The 21874-nt window shown below is 34.3% G+C and overlaps 5 protein-coding genes across 8 annotated transcripts in view; 3 read left to right on the plus strand and 2 right to left on the minus strand.

The window, feature by feature from the left end:
- Window positions 1–3314: 3314 nt before the first annotated feature.
- On the plus strand, window positions 3315–5029 carry LOC108559774 (protein eiger). The gene is made up of 6 exons (XM_017917122.1): window positions 3315–3659; window positions 3871–3989; window positions 4046–4145; window positions 4202–4388; window positions 4447–4595; window positions 4648–5029. Exons 1-6 carry the CDS (start codon window positions 3393–3395, stop codon window positions 4903–4905), a joined length of 1080 nt encoding a protein of 359 aa, XP_017772611.1. The 5' UTR covers window positions 3315–3392; the 3' UTR covers window positions 4906–5029.
- Window positions 5030–5773: 744 nt separating this feature from the next.
- LOC108559773 (oxysterol-binding protein-related protein 2) lies at window positions 5774–9082 on the plus strand. 2 transcript variants are annotated; one of them, XM_017917120.1, is made up of 9 exons: window positions 5774–6111; window positions 6249–6344; window positions 6400–6617; window positions 6674–6932; window positions 6991–7188; window positions 7243–7465; window positions 7520–7651; window positions 7705–7922; window positions 8327–9082. In XM_017917120.1, exons 2-9 carry the CDS (start codon window positions 6313–6315, stop codon window positions 8427–8429), a joined length of 1383 nt encoding a protein of 460 aa, XP_017772609.1. In that variant the 5' UTR covers window positions 5774–6111; window positions 6249–6312; the 3' UTR covers window positions 8430–9082. The 2 variants fall into 2 exon arrangements, with proteins under 2 accessions (XP_017772609.1, XP_017772610.1); XM_017917121.1 differs by lacking the exon at window positions 5774–6111 and having other exon boundaries at window positions 6294–6375; window positions 6430–6617.
- A 1153-nt stretch (window positions 9083–10235) lies between these two features.
- LOC108559779 (adenylate kinase isoenzyme 6) lies at window positions 10236–11064 on the minus strand. The gene is made up of 4 exons (XM_017917124.1): window positions 10948–11064; window positions 10745–10896; window positions 10545–10690; window positions 10236–10492 (listed from the first exon to the last, which is right to left on the minus strand). Exons 1-4 carry the CDS (start codon window positions 10988–10990, stop codon window positions 10291–10293), a joined length of 543 nt encoding a protein of 180 aa, XP_017772613.1. The 5' UTR covers window positions 10991–11064; the 3' UTR covers window positions 10236–10290.
- A 240-nt stretch (window positions 11065–11304) lies between these two features.
- On the plus strand, window positions 11305–13865 carry LOC108559795 (actin-related protein 6). The gene is made up of 5 exons (XM_017917148.1): window positions 11305–11576; window positions 11632–11701; window positions 11756–12096; window positions 12236–12863; window positions 12921–13865. The coding sequence occupies exons 1-5, from the start codon at window positions 11456–11458 to the stop codon at window positions 13687–13689; spliced, it is 1929 nt and encodes a 642-aa protein (XP_017772637.1). The 5' UTR covers window positions 11305–11455; the 3' UTR covers window positions 13690–13865.
- Window positions 13866–13978: 113 nt separating this feature from the next.
- LOC108559788 (phosphatidylinositol 3-kinase regulatory subunit gamma) overlaps window positions 13979–21874 on the minus strand; it is a 48652-nt gene continuing 40756 nt past the window's right edge. For all 3 annotated transcript variants that reach the window (XM_017917135.1, XM_017917134.1, XM_017917138.1), the window contains 6 exons: window positions 17989–18123; window positions 17691–17907; window positions 17488–17627; window positions 17174–17426; window positions 16907–17114; window positions 13979–16847 (listed from right to left, as the gene is read on the minus strand). In XM_017917135.1, the coding sequence (XP_017772624.1) occupies window positions 15521–16847; window positions 16907–17114; window positions 17174–17426; window positions 17488–17627; window positions 17691–17907; window positions 17989–18123 (2280 nt within the window). In that variant the 3' untranslated portion in view covers window positions 13979–15520. The remainder of the gene's footprint in view (window positions 16848–16906; window positions 17115–17173; window positions 17427–17487; window positions 17628–17690; window positions 17908–17988; window positions 18124–21874) is intronic.

A 21874-nucleotide genomic window follows, 5' to 3' on the forward strand; every position in this document is an offset into this window, starting at 1 on the left:
TTAAATATTCCACGTATGAGTTTTGTGTAAATCTTCATACTGTATTATACAATCACTGCACTTTTCTAAAATGATTATTCAATATTTAAATGGAATTGATTATAATATGAAAAATTTACTATTCTTTTCAAAGGCAGTCATTTTCCATTAGATGTTTTTTCTGAATAAAAATGAGGCTAATGGAATATAAATCTGCACAGGATCTACATCCCCCCGGAGGCGTAATTACAACAAAAATATATACCTATACCCATATTAAATTTCCTGCAAATCCTGCCTGAAAGGCCTCATGAAATGTAACATAGTATTTGTTCCTACTTCCATTGAGAACTCTTGTATTCCCTAATGATATAACTTTAATTAACGGCCGCTTATTAAAACACCGAGTCCAGATAAAATTAGAAATTTTAAATTAGTTTCTACAGTAGATGCGCTTTTATAAAAAAAAATCAAATATAAAATTTTAATATTAAAAGTTTGGATTCATGTTATATTTTTGTCAATTTATTATATGATATAGAATATGTGAATAAAAGTAAATTATTTTTGTTTGGCCCAAAGATATAAGGGCTGTGTGGAAGTAAAATATGTATTAATAAATCTCAAGGTCAAATATCATGGAATATCTGAATTACTTTTAGATTAAACCACAAGCGTCACTGTAATTCTTGAGTCATTCGGTTAATAAATGTATAAAGAAAGCAATAATTTAATTGTATTCATAATTTAATCCACATTATTCTTACGAACGACAAATTTTGGTTTAATTACACATATAAATATGGTTTTAGCTGAGATTATCTTACAGCGATAACAATTACATTCAGACTTAAATTAAATTCTTGGTATTTTTTTTTTAAATGAAATATGGTCTTTCTTAGTAAATATAGGTTTAGCTGTAAACGAAGATAATGATCCTTTATTTTATATAATTATTTCCATATAATTAAGTCTGATAAATAAATACACACGAAATGTACTGAATTTGTGAATATTTCATACTGTTTGCAAATGCATTTTATAATTTATATGACCCATTTCTACTCTAACATCTTCCATTGCTTAAAATCAGGTGGTTGAATGGAAATATCGATTATAATTATAAATTTTAAAGTATTTTTAGGAGAACTGAAATATTTAATATTTTTCAATTATTTGCTTTTGTAATCACAATTATTATATAATATGTTTTATCTACAACACAATAATGTCAACTAATAAATTATTTTATCTCAATAATAAATTCTGGACAAATAATAATATTTCATTTAAACTTGTCACATTTTGTGATTACAATATTTATGTTTTTGTTTATATAGTTAATTACAGTTTAATTTTAAATATAAGATAATCCTTAAGCTTTTGATGCTACCGAATACCTCGCATAGTCCGGGTAAACGATTACTTGCATTTTGTGAATTCAGAAACAAAAAAATATTTACTAATTAAAAAATATAATAAAAAGAGTAGAAATAGATGATTTGTAAAAGTCTAATGCTTAACTAGGTGTGTTTTCAATTTGAGTTGAAATAGATTATACGAAAATTTGAGTAATTGTATGCACTTCTTTTTTGAATGTAGAAGTGAATGAGAGAGTACTTGATCGAATAAAAGATTATATCCGAGCGTTACCAAAAAAAAATGAGGTCAGTGTTAAGGAGAGTACAATTGCACATTTACTCCAGGAGCAGCACTAGATAAAGGCATCACTAGAGGAGGAATGTTACCGCAAAATAAGATGCGACGTATTAAATTACGCATTTCCCGCAGTTAGCGAACGGATTGATGATGAATACATGTGCATAACAAATGGCAATTGCAACTTGTTTGTTGCTAAATGCAACAGTTAACAATAATATTTGGTAGACAAAAATATCAGAATAGTTCATACTCTCTTTCACTCATAATAATGTGATTCACAAACCGATCCATAAAACCGCTCTTAATATAACTGGCATCTGCTTGACATTGGCCTTGCGTGCTGCACATTCCGCGAATAGCATTTTAATTGGGTAATCTTAATTGTTTCAGCAGTTTCCAAGACAGACCGCTCTTTGGATGCCAACGACACATTTATTGGCGACATCCCGAATTCCTTCACGACGGCTGCCCGAAAATTCGACTCGTATTATTCATTCTCATCCTCATCTTCATCTCACTCCCATCTTCAAAAAACCGCAAATGCCTGCACACTTTCCTACATCCGAGCTTCCAATATTTCCACTGCAGTCGGGACGTAATTATAACGCGGAATGTGCGATATTGCAAAACCAAGATGAGCATTCCAGACGCAATAAATTTCTCTATGGTTTCAGACAAACGTCTTCATTCAAATGAAGCAATTGTTATAATTATGGTTTCAGATTAAATAGTAAAAATAATTAATTGCAAAACATATATGCATATTTTTGAAAAATTAATTTTTAATTGGTTTGATTTTTTTTTTGTAAAAATATATTTTTTTAGAAAAATTGTCTATTACTTTTTTATGATACAAAAAATACGTTTAAGTATTATAAACTTTATGTTCAGGTAGATATTTATTGTATTAAGCTTTTTAATCATGAAAATTTACAAAAGGTGAAGTGGACAATTAGTTTTTATTGTATTGTTTATTGCTCTATACTCATCACAAGTATTCATTCAAATAAAATTTAATTGTACCTAATATTCGGATAATAAGACACATATTTTTACAAAATTTTCTTAGGATTTTTTTTTTATAATAATGTATATAATTCTAAAAATTGTCTGTTAAATTTGGAATGCGTTTTATAGTCCAATACGTTTTTATTATACGAAAAATACGTTTAAGTATAAGATGTTTAGGTAGTTATTGTAAATATGCTTATTAATCATCGAAATTTATAAAAGGTAAAGTAGACAATTAATCATTGTTTGTTATTATTTTTCTAAACAAATTGAGTGTATTCATCCAATTTTATTTGATCAAACTGTTTAGATTGATGTTTACATTTTAATGTTATCCACATTTGTTTACTGAAGAGAGATGGTTATTTGTATAAGGTAGTTATATTTTGCTATCAGTTTTCTTGTTCGGCTCGCAGCTATCGTTGCTCTTTATCAATAAGCCTGAGTAATGTGTGTTGTCTTTACCCAATAATCAATTGGCAAAGTAAAGGATTCGATATAATCACTGGATGGTATCACCGTCATTATCACTCCAAGAAACCTGGTCATCGGCAATCAATTGGTAAGTAAAAACAAAATTGGTAATCATGTTCTGACTAAAATGCGCCCCACCAACTACTGTTTAAACAGATAAGCAGATAGTTTAATAAATATTTGTAACGGCAGAGCGATTACAAATAGTAGGAGCTAGCAACGAGCAGTGTTCAGTTCAGTTTTGGTTGTCGAGTGCGCACGTTAAGATGGTCTTAGATCCAAGCACCAAAATGCTTCTTACCAGCAAACAACCCATCAAACCCAAGTCTTACTACCTGGTACCCATAGTGCTGTTCTTCATATTAATCGCGTTCTGTGCATCATCCATCGTCTACACGGTTCTACGTATTAACCAGATCCAAACGGAACTGGACTCCGCAAAAGAACTCCTGGATCTCATCCAACCGTTCATTTCCATCCATCAAAGGAGCACCGAGGAACCTCAGATCTACGAGGATCTAATTCCCGACAATGTATGTTCCCTAGCACTTATCTCTCTATTCTATTTGTACACAATATCTAATCAGGAAACTGCTCCAACATCTTAACGAGACTGAGCGATTCAATTACATCGTAATTAAATTGCTGCTTGTTTGCACAGTCCTTTCTATATATTATTTTTTCTCTTTCTTTATTGATGTTCGTCATTCATAGATAATGATTTGCTCGTGTTATGTGATTTAGCAAATGTACGAATATTACAACGATGACGACGAAAATTATAATACCAGCGACGACTACGGCAGCAACAAATTCATGCAGAGAAAGAAGCGCAGCGTCGAGATTAAAACTGAAGCAAGCAGGTAAGTACATCAATAAAATAAGAGAATACAAGTTATAAATTTGCGTCTTTTCTTAGCGAGGAAAAATTAAACAGCGATGCCAGCGAAGGTTCTTTGCCACCTAGAAAGATCAGATACATGGATGATACACCTGACATAACTTACAACGGCAGACATGTAATAATAGCATTGTTGTAAAGCTTTTAGATTTTAACATTTATTTTTTCATTTAGGAGCACGTTAGTGAAACCAACCATAGATCCAGAAGCGGAAGGCTTAGGCAAAGACAGAAACATCAGCACATGGAAATCTTTGATGATTCTTATACCAGTACCCGAATTGTCAGAGGAAGACTTGTTGCCGCTCATTTCAACGGGAATTCGTCGAGGTACATCGTTGGCCAGCATACAAACTATAACGGTAACTAAAAGATACCTGTATTAAGGTTATCATTATTGATTTTTTTTTACTGTGTTAGGTAATGGTCATTTGAAACACACCGAGCAGAGGTACATTGACTGGGTCCCAAGCGAATGGGTTCAATCATTGGGAATGGGTCAAAACTTTAAAATGGACAACGGTTTTTTGACTCTGAAGGAGTCCGGCCTTTTCCTGATTTATGCTCAGGTAAGTATTTTTTACAAAAAATTGGATTTGAATACACAATTTAAATTTTCAGGTTTACTACTTGGATTATCACGATATGAATGGCTACAGGATCTTCAAAAACTCCGATCCGATTTTGCAGTGTACTACCATGACACATTCAGAAGGACGTGTCATTAAAGGCAATACCTGTTACACATCCGGTGTCGTATATCTGAACGAAGGTGATAGATTGAGTGTAGTTGATATAGCTCTAGGTAGATATTCACTCTTCGAAAAGGACAAGAGTTTCTTCGGAGTCGTCCAATTGTCGGACGTTAACATGAAATAGATTAGATATTTTACCAAACCCTACTATTTATTCCAGTTGTTTTGTGCCATAATTTTAAGGCTTGGTATTACTCGAGCTTCAAGCACAATATATTATTAAGTTCTCTTTTTTTTAATTTTTGTTAGACAAAGCTTATTGTTCGTTTATTCAATGTTTTTTTATATACCATTGTGGTGTTTAACAAACAATACAATACATTTTTTACAAATATGTATATTTAGACAATAAAATATTTTTTGATACTTTCTTTGTAAGATTATATTTTTTCTATCAAATATTGCAATTTCCATTTATGAAATTATTAAATAAAGAAAATTGTAGAGTTTTATTTACATCCTTAAAGATTTCCAACAACTTTACATACTTGTTTTAATACAATGCAAACTTTTGGCCTTTACACATGATAATTTTACATAAATTTAGAACAACTTAAAATTAAAAGAAATGTCCTTTTCATTTTATAAATTAACATATGTTGGACATTGTATGTTTACGATTTAATTTTATTATTTTCTTTGCAACTTTCTTTTCTTTCTTTTTCATTAGATACTGATGTTGAAGACATCTTAAGTAAAGTGTAATTAATTAAAGTAGACACACTAGACGAGAGAAGCACTTTGTTTGCGCGCTAGTTTTAATTAAAGATGTTGATGAGAATGGTGATGGTCTATATACACCCTGAACTAGTTTATTGATTTTCTGCGCACGGAAATATCTAGGAAATAGAGAAATCATTCAAGTGCAGCCATAATAATTAATGACAGTGGGAATAACACCCAAAGTATAGAAACTCATCAAGAAGAGAGTATTTTTAATAAAGCTGCGCCTGTTTTGTTTTTATGATGTTTATTGATTGTTGAGTTGTTGTGTAAAGAGCAGTAAAAATAGTATCTATTTGTCGAATGTCTTGAATTATCGATTATGTGAGTGTGGAAATCTAGGTTGGCGTTTTGATTTGGCCATGTCTATTATTTCCGGAATCCGGGAGAGCATTTGGGAAAACGTGAATGTGTATAAACTGATCGAAACCACCCCGTAGAGCGCAGTCGCTAGTTTCGGGATTTTGTTGCCTTCTGGGGAACAGAAAGTAGTAGGTATGTGTGAGATGCGAGGGTGTAGGCAATCGATCAGACCAGAAAGGCCTTAAAGTGCCATTCCCATACAGAGCAAGAATGAACGACACTCTTAAAGCATCGACACAATAAAGTAAGTTACCATTTTTTCTTGTTGAACTGTTCATAAATGCATTGCATAATGGATTTACGCGGCTGTAATCAATAAGCATGCATTAGGTAATCCGACAATTGTTGCGCGCGTAACGATGTAGTTTCCTATGGTTACAGGTTTATTTCGAATGTTCGATCCGAGTCACAAATCCGATTGTTTGGTTTGTGCTGCCTATTCGCGATGGCTTCAGAGAAAAGTGAACACAATCATAGGTAGATAAATTCCATATTTTCAGCTTGAATCGTAAGTAACAATCTGGACCCTTAGGCTCATCTTACCAGTACCTATGTACCACAGCGATTTCAACATTTGGTCGGTGTTAAAGAATTGCATTGGAAAAGAACTAAGTAAAATAACAATGCCAGTTGTCTTCAATGAGCCCCTCAGCTTCCTCCAGAGGATGGCCGAATACATGGAATACGCACACGTCTTGAGGATTGCGGCTAAGCAAACGGATCCCGTAACGCGAATGCAATACGTTGCTGGTAAATCGCTTAAGACCTAAATTCCATCATCTTATATGTATAATAATGCATTACAGGATTTGCTGTCAGCGCGTTAGCTTCTAATTGGGAACGGCTCGGGAAACCGTTTAATCCATTACTGGGTGAAACTTACGAGCTTGAAAGGGAAGAATTCAAGATCGTCTGCGAGCAGGTCAGCCACCACCCACCCGTTTCCGCTTTCCACGCTGAAGGCGCGGATTGGGTCTTCCATGGTTCTATTCATCCCAAGCTCAAATTCTGGGGCAAAAGCGTGGAAATCTCACCGAAGGGCACGGTCACAGTGGAATTTCCCAAGTACATAATGGTAAAACCGCACCTACCCAATTTATATTCATTGAATCTGTCACAATAGATTGAAAGAGGCATACACTTGGACCAACGTTCAATGCTGCGTGCACAACATCATCGTTGGAAAATTATGGATGGAGCAGTATGGCAACATGGAGATTATCAATCACACCACCGGTCATAAAGCAAGCTTGACCTTCAAGGCAGCCGGGAATAACTCCAAGGATCTGCATCATGTCGAAGGATTTATCACTGATAAATCGTAAGTTCTGCGATACAATGCAACATGCAACAGTATACTAACACGAAATTATAGCAAACGCAAACTCTTTTACCTGTACGGTAAATGGACCGAATTCTTGAAGTGCTGTGACTACTCTTCTTATGAAGAATACCTCAAAGAGAATTCACACAAATTCAAGAAGGACGGCGATGGTCGCAGCAAGAGCCCCAACGATTCTCCTTCTCATACTCCAAGAAAGGTTTTGCAAAAATTGAACAGCTTGAAAGTTGGACCATTCAAATCGTCCCAGCATGAAGTAAGATCCAATTTAATCTTTTACACCTTTCCAAAAACCTAATAGTCTTTACAGAGCGTCGACGAGGCTAATCCACCTGATCTTTCCGACGGAACGGTTCCAAAAAGCGATTCCACATATTCTATTGATATACCTAACTCTATTTCCATATGGAAGGTTAATCCAAGGCCTATCCAAAGCGCAGATGTAGGTAATTTCATAAATCAATAAATCAAGTATTCATTTTTATATTTTTCAAGTACTACCAGTTCACGGACTTTGCTATGTCTTTGAATGAAATAGAATCTGGAATGGCCACATCACTCTGCAAGACGGATTCTCGATATCGACCAGATATAAGGAAACTTGAGCAAGGTGATATCGATGGAGCAGCTATTGAGAAAACTCGTCTAGAGGAAAAGCAGCGAGATGCTAGCAAGGCACGCAAGAACAAGAAAACCAACGATTGGAATCCAAGGTATGGTATTTATTTATGTAAAACCATGGACCAGAGAGTTGACTCTCCGGATAATAGCAATCCCCTAATGATGTTATTATTAAGAAATTAAGAAAAAATATAGGAACATTGACTTAATGAATTTAATATTAACAATGAAGTTACTTACCTACTGAAATAAAATAGCAGTAATTCAAGTAACATCTAATTGTCCTGTTCACGATAGATAGTATTTTGTCCATAATTTCTTTAAATCGTGTTAAAAAACCTATTGAAAACCGTGTAAAGAATCAAGGAATATAATTCAACAAACATATATTAAAAAAATGAATCAAAATTTATCATTGAATAAGTTGATAGTAATATATATATTGTTTTACTATTCAAATTTTATATTTTTATATTATGTTTGTTTCTTATTTTAGATGGTTTCAACAAGGGCAGAATCCTTACAACAAACAAGAGGATTGGCTCTACAATGGAGAGTATTGGAAGAGGCAATTCAGCGGCCAAGTGGATATATTTTAAATAGTAGAAAATTGCGGCTATTGTCACTAGATCCAGAAAACATTGTGTAGATTCTTAGAAGAGGGTAAACTTAGTTTAGCCGTCGACAGAAAGAATAGCAGTAGGCCATGGTGGATAATATGGTATAAATCCTTACCAGACATGGTACTTAGTTATATCATGTGCCAACATGCACAGAATTTCCTAGTTAGTCTAAATTTGAATAAGAATAAAGGAAATGTGTAAACATTATACACCAATATTCTAAGATCAGCTTAAGGATAGACCTTTATTGTTAACCAACGCTTATATATAACCATATTGAGCATGGTCAAGGCCTTTACTGGCGCACGAAGAAAAGGAAGAGAACAGCACTAAGTCTTGATTTTCTTTAAATGTAGTAGTGGGCTATAGAAGTTTGCCCAAATATGTATGTGTCTAGCAGAATACTCGTGTTGCAATATGAGTATGCGAAACACTGGCCTCATAAGTGAAATAAACATTTTAAGAATATATGGATAAAAACTTAGGTAGTAAGGAGTTATATTATATATGTATAGTTGGAATATCATATTCAGCTTTAATGGATATGTATGTGGACAAAGTCAATATTTTGGGGAACATGTTAGAACATATTGTTGTTAGATACTATATGGTTTACAAAGCGTGTAAATAATGTGTTTCTATAATTTTTAAAGTTATGTAAAAATATAAAAGATTATTATTGTAACGATATTACAAAGAATTATTTTGCTTAAAGCTCAATAAATATATACTAAGAGTAATAAGTATATGTTTGCATTATTTTTCCTTGTAGTTTAGTTAAAATAGTCATTTTAAAAGAATTCCTACTCGAAACTATTTTAGAATAATTTCCTTTTAAGTGGTAAATATTGAGTCATGTCATTTACAATTGCAATAATTAACTAAGCATTGTTTTAGAATGTATTATGTACATATATTATTATTATTATTTATAACAATAAATAACAGCAAATATTTGAGTGTTTTTTTTTTACATTTTTATAATCAACCCTTTAATGCAATTCCTTATTCTTATATAGTTTCTAATCTAGAAGAGTTCTATACTTGATAATTTCCAAAAATAATCAAAATTGCTCGAAAATAGCGATTTTTTTAAATCATATTCAACTAACAAATCACACGACTTATCATTTACATCAGGAAACCAGGTATACAAGGATATAACCAGGCCAGTATTTAATCAATACAGTGCAAAAACTGATTATTTACAAACATAGTAAAATTGTGTAACAGCTAAGGTTATCGTTTGATTGTATGTGTTCATTCGAATTGAAACGATTATAATAATTGCATAAATGATAACACGGATTCTGATATCAAGTTCGAGCTTTACATTGACACACGATTCATACTCCTGCTATCCTGGTAGAAATGCGAATCGAATCACAATTATGCGTTTACAGAATTCACTAAAATTTATTCAAAAAACGTCTGTAAATTTCTTAATTCTGGACGGATTTTCAAAATTTTAGATTTTTTCAATTCGTATGTCTATTAAAATCCAATTCTCTAGTATCATTTTTAAAATAAATCACACAACCCAAGCAATTTCAATTTTTTCATATTTATATGTGCAGAAATCGATAATTAAATCCATAAAAAAATGAAATAAAACATTGAATTGTTAACAAAAATTGAAAATAGATTTTATGAGTAATTGTTACATAAAAATAAAGGTGTAGTGAATTAAAAAGAGAATAGTAGTTTTTCAATTATATTTGTCTTAATTATTTACATTAATTGCAATTATATAACAATAATTTAACAATAAACTTTTGGTAGTTTATATTATCTTAGAATATAAAAATATTTTATTTAAGGTAGATTGTAAATATAATTAAAGAGCTGTTTGAGTATTTTGGCTAAACCAATTTTGGAGCCAAGAGCAAATACTTTGAACATTACTCTCCATATTCTCAGGTGAAGTACTATTTAATTCATGAACAATTTCATGTTTGTATGAGTTTTTTGCTTCTTCTAATATTGTCTGGAAAATCTCACAATCCACATTATCCTCCAATTTCTTCCCAGTATAACCTCTAAAATAATATAAGTTTAATATTATAAATATAGCATTACTATTTAACAAACCTGGCAATCAGTCTATCATACAATGTTGTATTATCTGTCCTTAGGACAAAAACTATATCAAACCATCTTTCAGGGAAGAATTCAGAACTATGGTAATCCACAATATTCCCACCATGGGACATGGTTTCTTCAAGTCCATCTAACAACTATAATAATAAAATATATTTATTATTTATATTAACTACAAATGTAAGGTATACCTTGTCTTCGTCCAAAACAGGACAATTATAGACTGCATCAAACTCCTCCAAACAATTGTTGTCCTTAGCAACTTTGGATATTTCAATCCATTCCAACCCTGTTACTTCAGCCAATTTAGTGCATAAGGTAGATTTACCAACACCAGGCGTACCTGCAATAAAACTTTAGATATTTATTGTTATTAATTAACTTATTAATTAACCTGTGATCAGAATATTTGGAGCTTTCCTCTTTATAGCCTGCATGTTTACTATGAAATAAAATGTTTTATACACGTGAACGTCCAATGCGCTCTCTTTCGGAAACCGCCTGAAACTTTGTTAATTATAGCATCAAACAGAACAGTCGCTACTAGTTTTTTCCATTCAATTTCCATTTCAATATAGTGAAAAAACCAATCAATTTTATTACAATAAAATATGTATAATATCGTAATAAATATTAAAATACTACTAGAAGCTTCTCTTGTTTATAGTATTACAGATTTTCCTAACTATTTCATGGTGTGCAGAGATGTAGACAACCAAACACTCGAACTTCAGGTTTTAGTCTACACTGGTCTACACCAGACTGCACGTAACAAAGCATTGAGATAGGTTGCGCATGAGTAATTATGATTAGTATTGCAGTGTTTACTAAAACCAATGGTGGTAATTAAGTGATCTCCAATTGGCATATGATATCGGCCCGGTCTATAGTTTAAGCTGATAATGGAAGGAAACAAACGAGGGCGATTAGACTCAAAGCAGCACCATGACAGGAAGTTGTATTTGTCCAAAAGGCCTAGAGGTGGAAGCCCAGGTCCATCATCTAGCAAGAGAAAGGAATGTTGTAAGTGTAGTTTAATATTATACCTTGGTAGCATTTTCACAAATCATTTTTTCAGCAAATGCACTTGTATTGGACAATGGTGGATTTACCATTAAGATTGGTTATTCGAAGGATAATAACATTACGTGAGTGTCTGCTTTAGGAAGATTGTGTAAAATATTTCATGATACTTGTTTTAGTGTTTTACCAAACCACATAATGAAAGCAAAGTCAGAAAGGAAGAGATTCTTCATTGCTGATCAAATTGAGGACTGCAGGGATTTATCTGGACTCTATTATTTGACCCCCCATGATCATGGATACATTTCGAAGTTTGATGTGCAAAAGAATGTATGGGATTATACATTCAACAAATTCCCAGCTGATGATATGCCAGTAATAGTGACACAACCCATTTTTAATTTTAAACATATACAGGAATATATGGACGAAATTTTTTTTGAGGAATATGACGTAAAGACATTGTATAGGACAAATAGTACAGACCTGACATACTATCAGTATATCACAACTAAGAAGGGTATGACTTATATAAATATGCTTGTAATTTTGTTATGCAGTTGGTATGTATTAGTTGTGGTTGTAGAATATAGTTGTAAATGTTTGTAGAATATATAGAATTGTATTTAATAAATTGTAATTGAAAGTCACTGTTTAAGGACAACATACATCTTGCATTATTGTGGATTCTGGATACAGTTTTACGCATATCGTTCCATATGTTAATGGAAAGAAATATACAAATGGCATTATTCGTATGGACATTGGGGGAAAATTATTGACGAACTATTTGAAAGATATCTTGTCCTACAGACAGCTCCACGTAATGGAAGAAACGTACGTCATAAACCAGTTGAAAGAGGACACTTGCTACATGGCTTTGGATTTCAAGAAGGAAATGCAGACCGCCAAGACTACAAATGACATAGTTAAAAACTACGTGTTACCGGACTTTCATAACATTCGTAGAGGATACGTTCATGAGGGTGAAGTGGATAGTCAATTAGCTGAAAATTTTCAGATTTTACGTATCAACAACGAGAGGATTTCTGTACCGGAAGTATTAATGAAACCATCAATTATACCCGGTATAGAACAAGCAGGTTTAGCTCAATGTATAGCCAAAAGCATCGCAAAGTGCCCAACGAAGTACAGGCAGCAGATGGCTGACAACATTATACTTGTCGGTGGCAACACAAATTTCCCCGGGTTTAAGGAGAGAGTAGAAACGGAAACAAGAATGTTTCTACCTAGTCACCACAGGATGACGGTATTTAAACCAGAAGAGTAAGTTAATTGATTTTCATTTATGAGTTGTTTGTGTATGTTTGTAAATGTTTTTAGACCAATAAAATACTCGGTGCTTGGTGGAAAGAGCTTCTCTAAGGATCCTCAATTCCGCTCGATGTGCGTGAAGAAACATGAATATGAAGAGCATGGATCTAACTATACTTACAAAAAGTTTAACGAGTTCGTCGAAATCGAGGAAGAACCGCCAAAGAAAACAGAAGAAGCTCCGTTTAGTTACCTAGATCATTGGAAAAAGGAAGGTGTTGACATATTTCAGAAAAACGTTATGAAAGAAGACCCTTCACCCGATGTACAGTTCATACTAGAAGGTGATGACATCGAACAGTATGATGGAAAATACGTGACAATTGAATTTGAGTATGAAAAGAAACAACCACCGAAGGTAGAAATTCCGCCGCCTCCGATTAAACCACCAGACATCAGCCAACTGAAAGTAATTAAAAAGAAGATGATCGTGCCAAATTCGCCGCTCGTTTTAAATTCTAATGCTACAGTAGTCCGGGCAAGTGACCTACAACCGATCAGAGCCCCAACAAAAGTATATCGTCCAGTCTTTAGAACAAAGCCTGAAAATCAGAAGATTACTCAGATTATCAGTATAAACGGTGCGACACCAATGACCAGCGGTCCCCTTATTATACCAAGCACTTCTGGAGGAAAAACCGTATCTTTAGGCTCAGCCCAACTACTCAACAATGCTGTCATCATTCCACAGAATATGTTTGGCTCGAAGAACCTGACTTTGCAATTCAGGCCCATTTTCATGCAGGGTAACAACATTATCATAACCAAGAAGCAGTAAATAAATGTAGGCGTGTATTGTTCTTTCACATATTTATTCTCTTTACTATATAAATGTGCAAAATATAATCGACAGCAGTAATTTATGTACAATATGGGCATTCTTTGATTTCAGAATGTTCTACACCATAGAACATCTATAAATTATATCATATTAATTACAATAAAAAATATATTTATGCATGTATATATATATATATATTTTTAATTAATAAACTTTTCTTTTAATTAAACAGTCTGCTTAAAATCTTAAAATGAATTAATATAAAAATATTTATAAACGAAAACAAACTAATAGAAAACAGCCATTCACTTTTTTTTCTTTTTAATGCCACACAGTATGAACACAAAACAGCCTTCGAACTCTAAAATAACAAAACAAGGGGGAAAAATCATAATGTGATGGCAAATAAATCATTTAACAACTGAAGCAAATGACTCGATTAAAAAAATATAATATTGAAAAACAATACAACGATTTTTTTTCTTTTGAATATTATATTTTTGATAAAAACTTGTGAAACAAGAAGATAAAAAGCAACTGTTTAAACTCATCACGATAGATTATACAATATATAATAGAAGAAAAAAAAAAGAGAAAAATGACTTGGAGTCAATGACATCCTTCTAAAGGACACAAATATAATACGGGTAAGCTTTTTTTCATATTCTTAAATATATGTATGTATTTATACATATATATACACAAAGAAAATGCTAATTTCGTAATAAGAACGAAGTGCCAGAGAAAACGTTCTTCCGGCGACAATTTTCCTCCTCCATATATTTTGTTTCACTTTTAATGTAAGAATATAACGGTAATATATTGCCATTACAATGTTTACATGTTTTTTTTTTATTTTGATTGAATAAAGCTAAATCTAAAGTATAATGGTTGTAATTAGCATGCAGGGTTTGTTTGCTTTGCCAAACGCGATATTACAAAAATAAATTCAATTTTGGCTCGCATGCGAATTCCGATGGAAGGTAAATACACTTCAGCAAACAAACCCCTTTATAAGTTGTTTTTTCTTTTTCCAAAACGAAAACACATTCTTCCTCGACCATACTAAATCACAAAATATATTTATATGTTTATATATATAATTAGACAATTAATAAGAAGAGGAACAAATATAAAAAAAAAATATTCATACATTACAACTATATGTCTACAATAGTTTGAATACACAGAAGAATTCTACAATAGACATTGAGACATGACACATGTGTGTGTTTGGTGAAACAAAAAATAATATTTCGAATTTTTATTTTATCTCTCGCATCCTTCTCTCACTAACTCGATTTCTCCTCTTTCTCTCTCTCTCTCTCTATGCACCACATTTTCTTAGAACTTCAAAATAACAGCACCCAAACGGGTGCAATGAATATAATTAATATTAAATGAAAATATTGGAAGATACTTATAGAAAGATATTAAAAATATGTATAGTATGATATATGGAACAAAATTAAAGACAATTCTTCACTTAGCACACTATCACAGTCATTTATAAAACATTGGTGGTGTTCATGCGATTTATATTATATATATGCATTCATATTTTGTATGTTTTTTCTTTCTAGTTGTTGCTCGTTCCTTATTATATGCATAATATTTTGCAATCAAAATATTATGCTTATAATTGGGCATACAGTAGATTCAAATGAGTCTCGTGGTGCTATAAAATATCAATATTCACATATATATATACACAAATATATATGTATAAATAAGTTACTTTTTTTTTCCAAAATTAAAATCAGTTTCTTCTTCACTTTGAAAAAACGATAAAAATATATATATTATCACATTACTTCATTTGTTTTGCTCACGCGTTGATAGGGTACGTCAGAGTGGTTTTGAGCGACTCGTTGTGGATTTCCAAAGAATTTTGGGAATAGTGAAGCACCAAATTTTTGAGCGAGTCGTAAATATTATACGGCTCCGCAAAGCCGAGACCCTTCTTTGTTTCGTTAATGATGCAGTGATTTACAATGCCGTTGCAGGCAATTGATAATGCATACTGGTTGGTACTAGATTTACGCACGAGGAATGTACCATCGGCTTTACCATATAGCAATTTCTCGGCTTGGGAACGCTGGCAATGCATCATGAGCCACGTCGATTCATCATTGTGTGGTAGATCTTCGAAGTCCTCGACGATAGCTTCGTCCACGTCGCCTACCAACTCCAACAGCTGACTTATCACGGTCTGCTTTACTCCGCCTTGCTTCATCCACTTCTGATACTTGTCACGCTCTTTCCGCAACTCTCGAATGGTCGGCTTCAAAGAAGTCATCTCACGTTCCAAAGTCCTATTGAAGGCTTCGCGAGACTGCAAATTCTCGTCCAGTTGTTCGCAACTCTCTTCCATGGCTTTGAGGCGAGTCTGCAGCAGTTCTGCATTCTGCATGACGGACACGATTTCGTGTGGCTGAGATTCAGCTTTGAATTTTTCGTGGAGCTTCGTGTGCTTTTTAAACACCTTCACTAATTCCTTCAAGGCGCTAAGCGACTGGCGCTTGCTAGTAACTTCCTGACGCGTGGTACTCGCAGTCTCGGATATGCTTTGGAACATTTGGTTTTTCTTCACTAATTTCTTGTTGATCGCTAAGAAGCACTGCTTCAATTTCTCCACGTTCTCCGTACACTCTTCCTCCTGATTGTATTTAGATACTGGATGCAGAAGTTTGATGTCGAGAGAGACGTTGTATTGGGACAGCGAGTCGTTGCGGTAGTGATTGATGAGTTCCACCACGGAATTGAAAGTATATGGTTCCGTAAAACCATAATTCCCGTTTCGATGGCAAATTTTGATCAACTTATTAGCTCCACCCTTCCTGAGTGTCAGAGTGTACTCTCCAGATTTGTTGGAAGCATCTCGTACAAGGAAGGTTCCGTCACAGGTATCGTCCAACTTTTCCGTAACTTCGTCGCGTTTAATATCTCCCCAATACCACTCCGCATCCTGAAGAGACGTCGTCAATGGTTTCTCCTTCTCCGTCCCGACTGTATGGCTGCTACTATTCCTGGAGACTTTCCTTGGTGGAATTGCAGGCGCCGCAGCAAACTCTGGTAGCTTAATACCCCAATCACAATGAAGCAATAATATCTCCACAATACGGTTGTGAGATTGAGTGTTATAAACAACTTGTCTGAAATATAGAGGTTACAGTTAAGGTTTCTTTATGTGAAGTATTTAATTATCACTTACATAATTCGCTCCCACGGAGGTCTGAGGAAGATGTGGCACATAACTTGAACAAGTACGGTAGGAGGGTTCTTGTTCCCCCTCGTGTGTTCCATTTGGCACATTCTGCAGAGATGCGCCATCACAAATTGGAGAGTGCTGCGATGGCTTTCTGGAATCTCCTGAACATAGCTGTTCAACATTGTGGCGCATTGTTCGTCGTTGCGTATTTCTACAAATTGGAAAAACTTAATAAATCGGCAATGGTTATATAAATATCTGGAAACTTACTAGCTGCGTCCAAAAATTGATCATACCACTGAACAGGTATTATGGGATCTGGCAACTCCCTCAGGAAATTCTTGAAAACATTTGCAATACACACTGGAGTGTAGAGCGTCAGATCTACATTACTTGATTCGTTCAGACTTTGCCTTAGCTCGCTGACTTGCTCACTAGGAGCTGACTCTGAATACAAGCTGTACAACTCTAAAGAACTGTTTGCTGCAGCCCTTGCCTCCAGTTCTTCGGCACATTTAACAACCTAAAGCGAAATATTCATTAATATTGCTATTTAATATTAATAACAGCAGAGCAAAACTTACGATGTCCGGAGCGGCTGTTTCCGATGGATTAAATAATGCGCAAAGGCTTTGACCAAAAGTTCCAATAAGCTTGGTACATTTCGGTTTGCACGTGGATAAGCCCGTTGCAGCGCAGGTTCGATGAGCCACGATACCGCAATCTTGAAAAATCAATGAATATTTGAATTAGTCCGTGTTACAGCGTTAGTTACAATTCTCATTACCATTACAGACGAACCCCTGGTGGAGGATACCCCTCAAGTATTTATTGCATTTGCTGCACTTCTGCAAAGTACTGAAGCTCTGCTGGATCAATTTATGGGCATATTCGTCCTTATAGTTGCATTGGTCATTGGACATGTTTGAGTTCTCAGAAGAAATCAATTCATTGATGCTATGCAGGATCGCTTTCTGGTGGAACTCGTCTTTCACACCCATGATCTGTTTCGGAAAGAAGACGGTTAGACACACACCCTAACAACTTCTCGACATTAGAGTAGAAATATTGGAAAACAAAAATACCATCAATTTTTCTTTATCCATATTTAGCAGGTCGGATCCGCAGACGTCTTTGCACCGGAAAAGATCGGAATATGGGTACAAATTGACCGCGGCCATCCATTCTACTACCGTTGGTGACGTCCACTCTGATACGGGCTGTAACAAAATAATGTTCTAATAAAAATACAGTTTACTATATGTAATTTCTTGTTTATTACTAATACAATTTGAGTTAAGCCTTTTGTATTCTACAATAAATATTGTTTATTATTTTATTATTAATGCAAATATTCCTATAAAAGAATATACTTTTGTTTTCAATTAACCAAGTGATTTATTTCAAAATTTGTTAACAGACATTTTGCTGTTTAGAATTATAAATTAAAGAAAAAATTCAACTTTTCGTATTTTAATTATTAAAAAATGGTTTAATAATTTTTTAAATATTTGAAAAGTTCTCTAATTTAGAATAAAATTAGAAGTATATCTTGATTCGCTAAATGTGGCTTTGTGGCTATTACATAGTAAAGCAGGAAATGAGCACGTGGTTTGAAGGTAGAGAAATATGGTTATATCTTTTTTCATTAATTCGACGATATGAATGAAATAACTTAATGGATTGGATGTCTCTCTATTATTTTTTTCGCTTTTTGATATATGTATATTTTTTCGTGTTGAATAAAATGTAAAAGAGAATGCTATTGGAGGGTCTCGGTGAGGCCCGTTGTGGACGCTGCCGGGTTAAGAGGATAAAAAGCCTTGAGTTTATATGTTGCAGGTGTAGCAACAATTTGTAGAATGTAATGCGCGACTTTTCGAGATAGCTTCGTTTGATGATTACGAGCAGAGCGCGTTCCGTCTCTGTTGCTCTTCGAGAGTTTTCATAAATTTCGATCATACTGCTCGATAAATGTAATTGTCGGTGTCCTTGGCAGAAAACTTGCCGTTTGTAAATACGGAGGCGGGGCGCGCGCTCGTTTCGTAGTAAGTTAGTAAATAACATGATGCTAGCAAGTTGGTAAAAAGTAGTAGTAGGAGAGCACGTGGTCCAACCCCCACGGATGAATCATCGAGGGGGAATGAATGGTCGGCATTGGGCCTGGGGGCGGGAACATGCGGGACCACGTGCATCCAAGTTTTGAGACCACTGGTATTATCCGGAGGTTCGCTACCGAGAGGTTAGGATAGCCCATGCTTCCATCAAAAGTCGACAGAGAGCGTAAGTTTAGGTCGTTAGCACATAGCAACGTTGAGACGAGTCGCGATTGGTCGAACGGTCGCCTATCACAACGTGGCTGGTAACTACGAGTACATAATCGACAAGGAACTGATACGGTACCAACTGAACTATTCCTATCCAGTTTTCCGCACGCACAAAATCCTAATGTTTCCCCAAAAAAACAAGAAAACTTTAACAATAATTAAAAGCACTTTCATGTAATTGGATCGCCGGAGGGGACGGACTTAAGCCGCCAATCAAACGCGTTCCTCGACGACCAACTTCAATATTAAAGGCATCATCTAACCAGAAAATGGGTTGAAGATGATGCATGGCGAATTGAAACGACAAAGAAAACAATAAATACCGCACGCCAAAAAAGCCACTATAAATAATGAGCGGCCAAGCATGGATTAGAGGTCTTAGACATCAACAGCTCGCGTCGCGATATTACACAACCGATTCACTTCGAATCGACACAAGAGAGCAGTAGTAGAACAAGAACCGAAAAGGAGTCGAATCGAAAAGAAGTCGCTGAAAACGGGAGAAAATGCGAGGCTCTGCGTGCCGTGAGGCTGCGACTGAAACGAGAGCAACAACGAATATGAAATCGGTATCATAAATGAACATTAACAATTTAGATAACGGGTTTTAAACCGGTAACCTTGCACGTACATAAATATGTAAAGTGCGATTTGATTTACGTTAAAATCTAATGCCGAGCGTTTAATTGCTAATTTATTCGGCGACCGAGGAAACCTCCGAAAAGCGGTATTTATATGTGAAAGAGCGAGAGAGGTACGTGATGAGGAGAGATAGAAAGGCATAGCCTCGACGGAATGGAGGAAGTATCGCTCTAGGGAATTGGGCTCCCTAGGCCAGGGCAGAAGAAGCTGTTCTTAGACAGCTTTCCTCAACGGCGATTGCATTGAGGCGGTCCCCGACTTGGAACATGAAGAGATAGCCTTTAATTAAGTTTAAAAATAATACGCATTATAACGTGCGCACGCTTACAAAACTAGGCTATACTTTCATTTTCATATTCGCACAGAGCACATGGCTTTGGTAAGAGAGAGAACTGTGTTGTCCCGAAAACAGCAATCCTCTGGAGGGGAAAACGCACACGCACCGTTCACACTCCGCGAGTGGAAATCAATCTAATCCAGTTTGATTTTCTTTTCCAATTATTGCTAGTATTATTTTTTTTATTACTATTATTATTTCATTTCATGTTTTTTTACATATCTAAGTTACTGGCATTAATATAGGTCAAACAGTCGTGGAGCTGTGTGACTAACTTGAAACTATAAGTGAATTCGTTTGACCCCAGTTTTATATTATTTCGTAAAGTTTCTAAGGTCTCGATTTTTATATGCAAATCACACAATCTCTCAAGGAGACAAGCGTCGCCAGCCGCACACAGACTAGTCAAGCCACAGTCGAAAAATGTAGGAAGCCGACGCAGACTAATATGCTTTTATATATTATATATACAATTCAATAAATTCCTCCTAGTTCTACTTCATGATCAGCCATTATTGACAAGGAAGTACAGGACTGTATTTGAATTCACAACTTGTTTAACTTCCGAAAGATTGAACAAACCTATTAAACTTTTCTAAATTCTATTTAAGCTCGGGGCTCTTTCATTATATTATATTAAATATCTCTAGGTACATAAACATATGTGTATTATCAGTCTTTATCGGTAAGGAAGTACTGGACCGAATCGTTAACAACTTTAATTCACACTTCCTTTTCCTCCGAAACGTACATTTGCAGAAACACTGCTAAAACATAAACCAGATTATTAAAAACAAAATATTTTCAGAACTCGGTATCATTACAATATTCCACCTAGTTCACAGTTTAAAACTTCCTTTCTGGAAGGAATGCTACAAATGTAATAATCGATTTTTGTTTGGGGCTATTTTTCTAAATTCTCTTTAAACCAGCAGGTCTATTACAATTACTCCGTATGCAAAGGCTTCTCTTCCAACAAAACGTTTGCGTTTTACTGCGAGAACCATTCCATTCGTTCTGAATAGCAAGAATTCCATTGAATTTAAATACGCATTTCTCATGCACTTACTATTATCAATTCCATTTGATACACACTTCCGATTTTGGTATTTGTTGAATCCGGCGCTTCATTTAAATTCGAATTTATTAAAATAAAATCTATACTATCAGTATCACTATCACTTCCGATTTTAACATCAGTTGATAACTGAGTTTTTAGCTACAATCGCAAAAAAAAATATACAAATCAACACCAAGACTACCTCACTTAGCACTATAGTATTATCAGTTTGTTATCAATAGCTATCTGATAGTAGTTCACTTTAGATTTGGACATAAGTCATCCATTTAAAAAAAATATAAACTGTGCTATAAATAGAATCTCGCAAAAGAAAAATTTCTAGCAACGATAAAGATTACCTATACAGTATTTTTCTTCTTAGTTTTAGAGTTGATTATAAGTTTGTTATATCATTTTTCTAATTTTTTGATCAAATATAACAAAAAAAACTAAACTTTTAATGTTGTATGAAGGTACCATACATTGTTTTCAACGTATAGAATTCATTAACAGATGAAGAGTAAAGAGGGAAGCAACAAATCAACTAGTACTATGGTAGTATAATGTTGGTAACAATCAGCACAGAAGTATGCCATAAACCAACG

This window comes from Nicrophorus vespilloides, unplaced genomic scaffold (genome assembly GCF_001412225.1).
Source record: "Nicrophorus vespilloides isolate i.1.1-1 unplaced genomic scaffold, Nicve_v1.0, whole genome shotgun sequence".
In the NCBI taxonomy this organism is placed as follows: Eukaryota; Metazoa; Arthropoda; class Insecta; order Coleoptera; family Silphidae; genus Nicrophorus; species Nicrophorus vespilloides.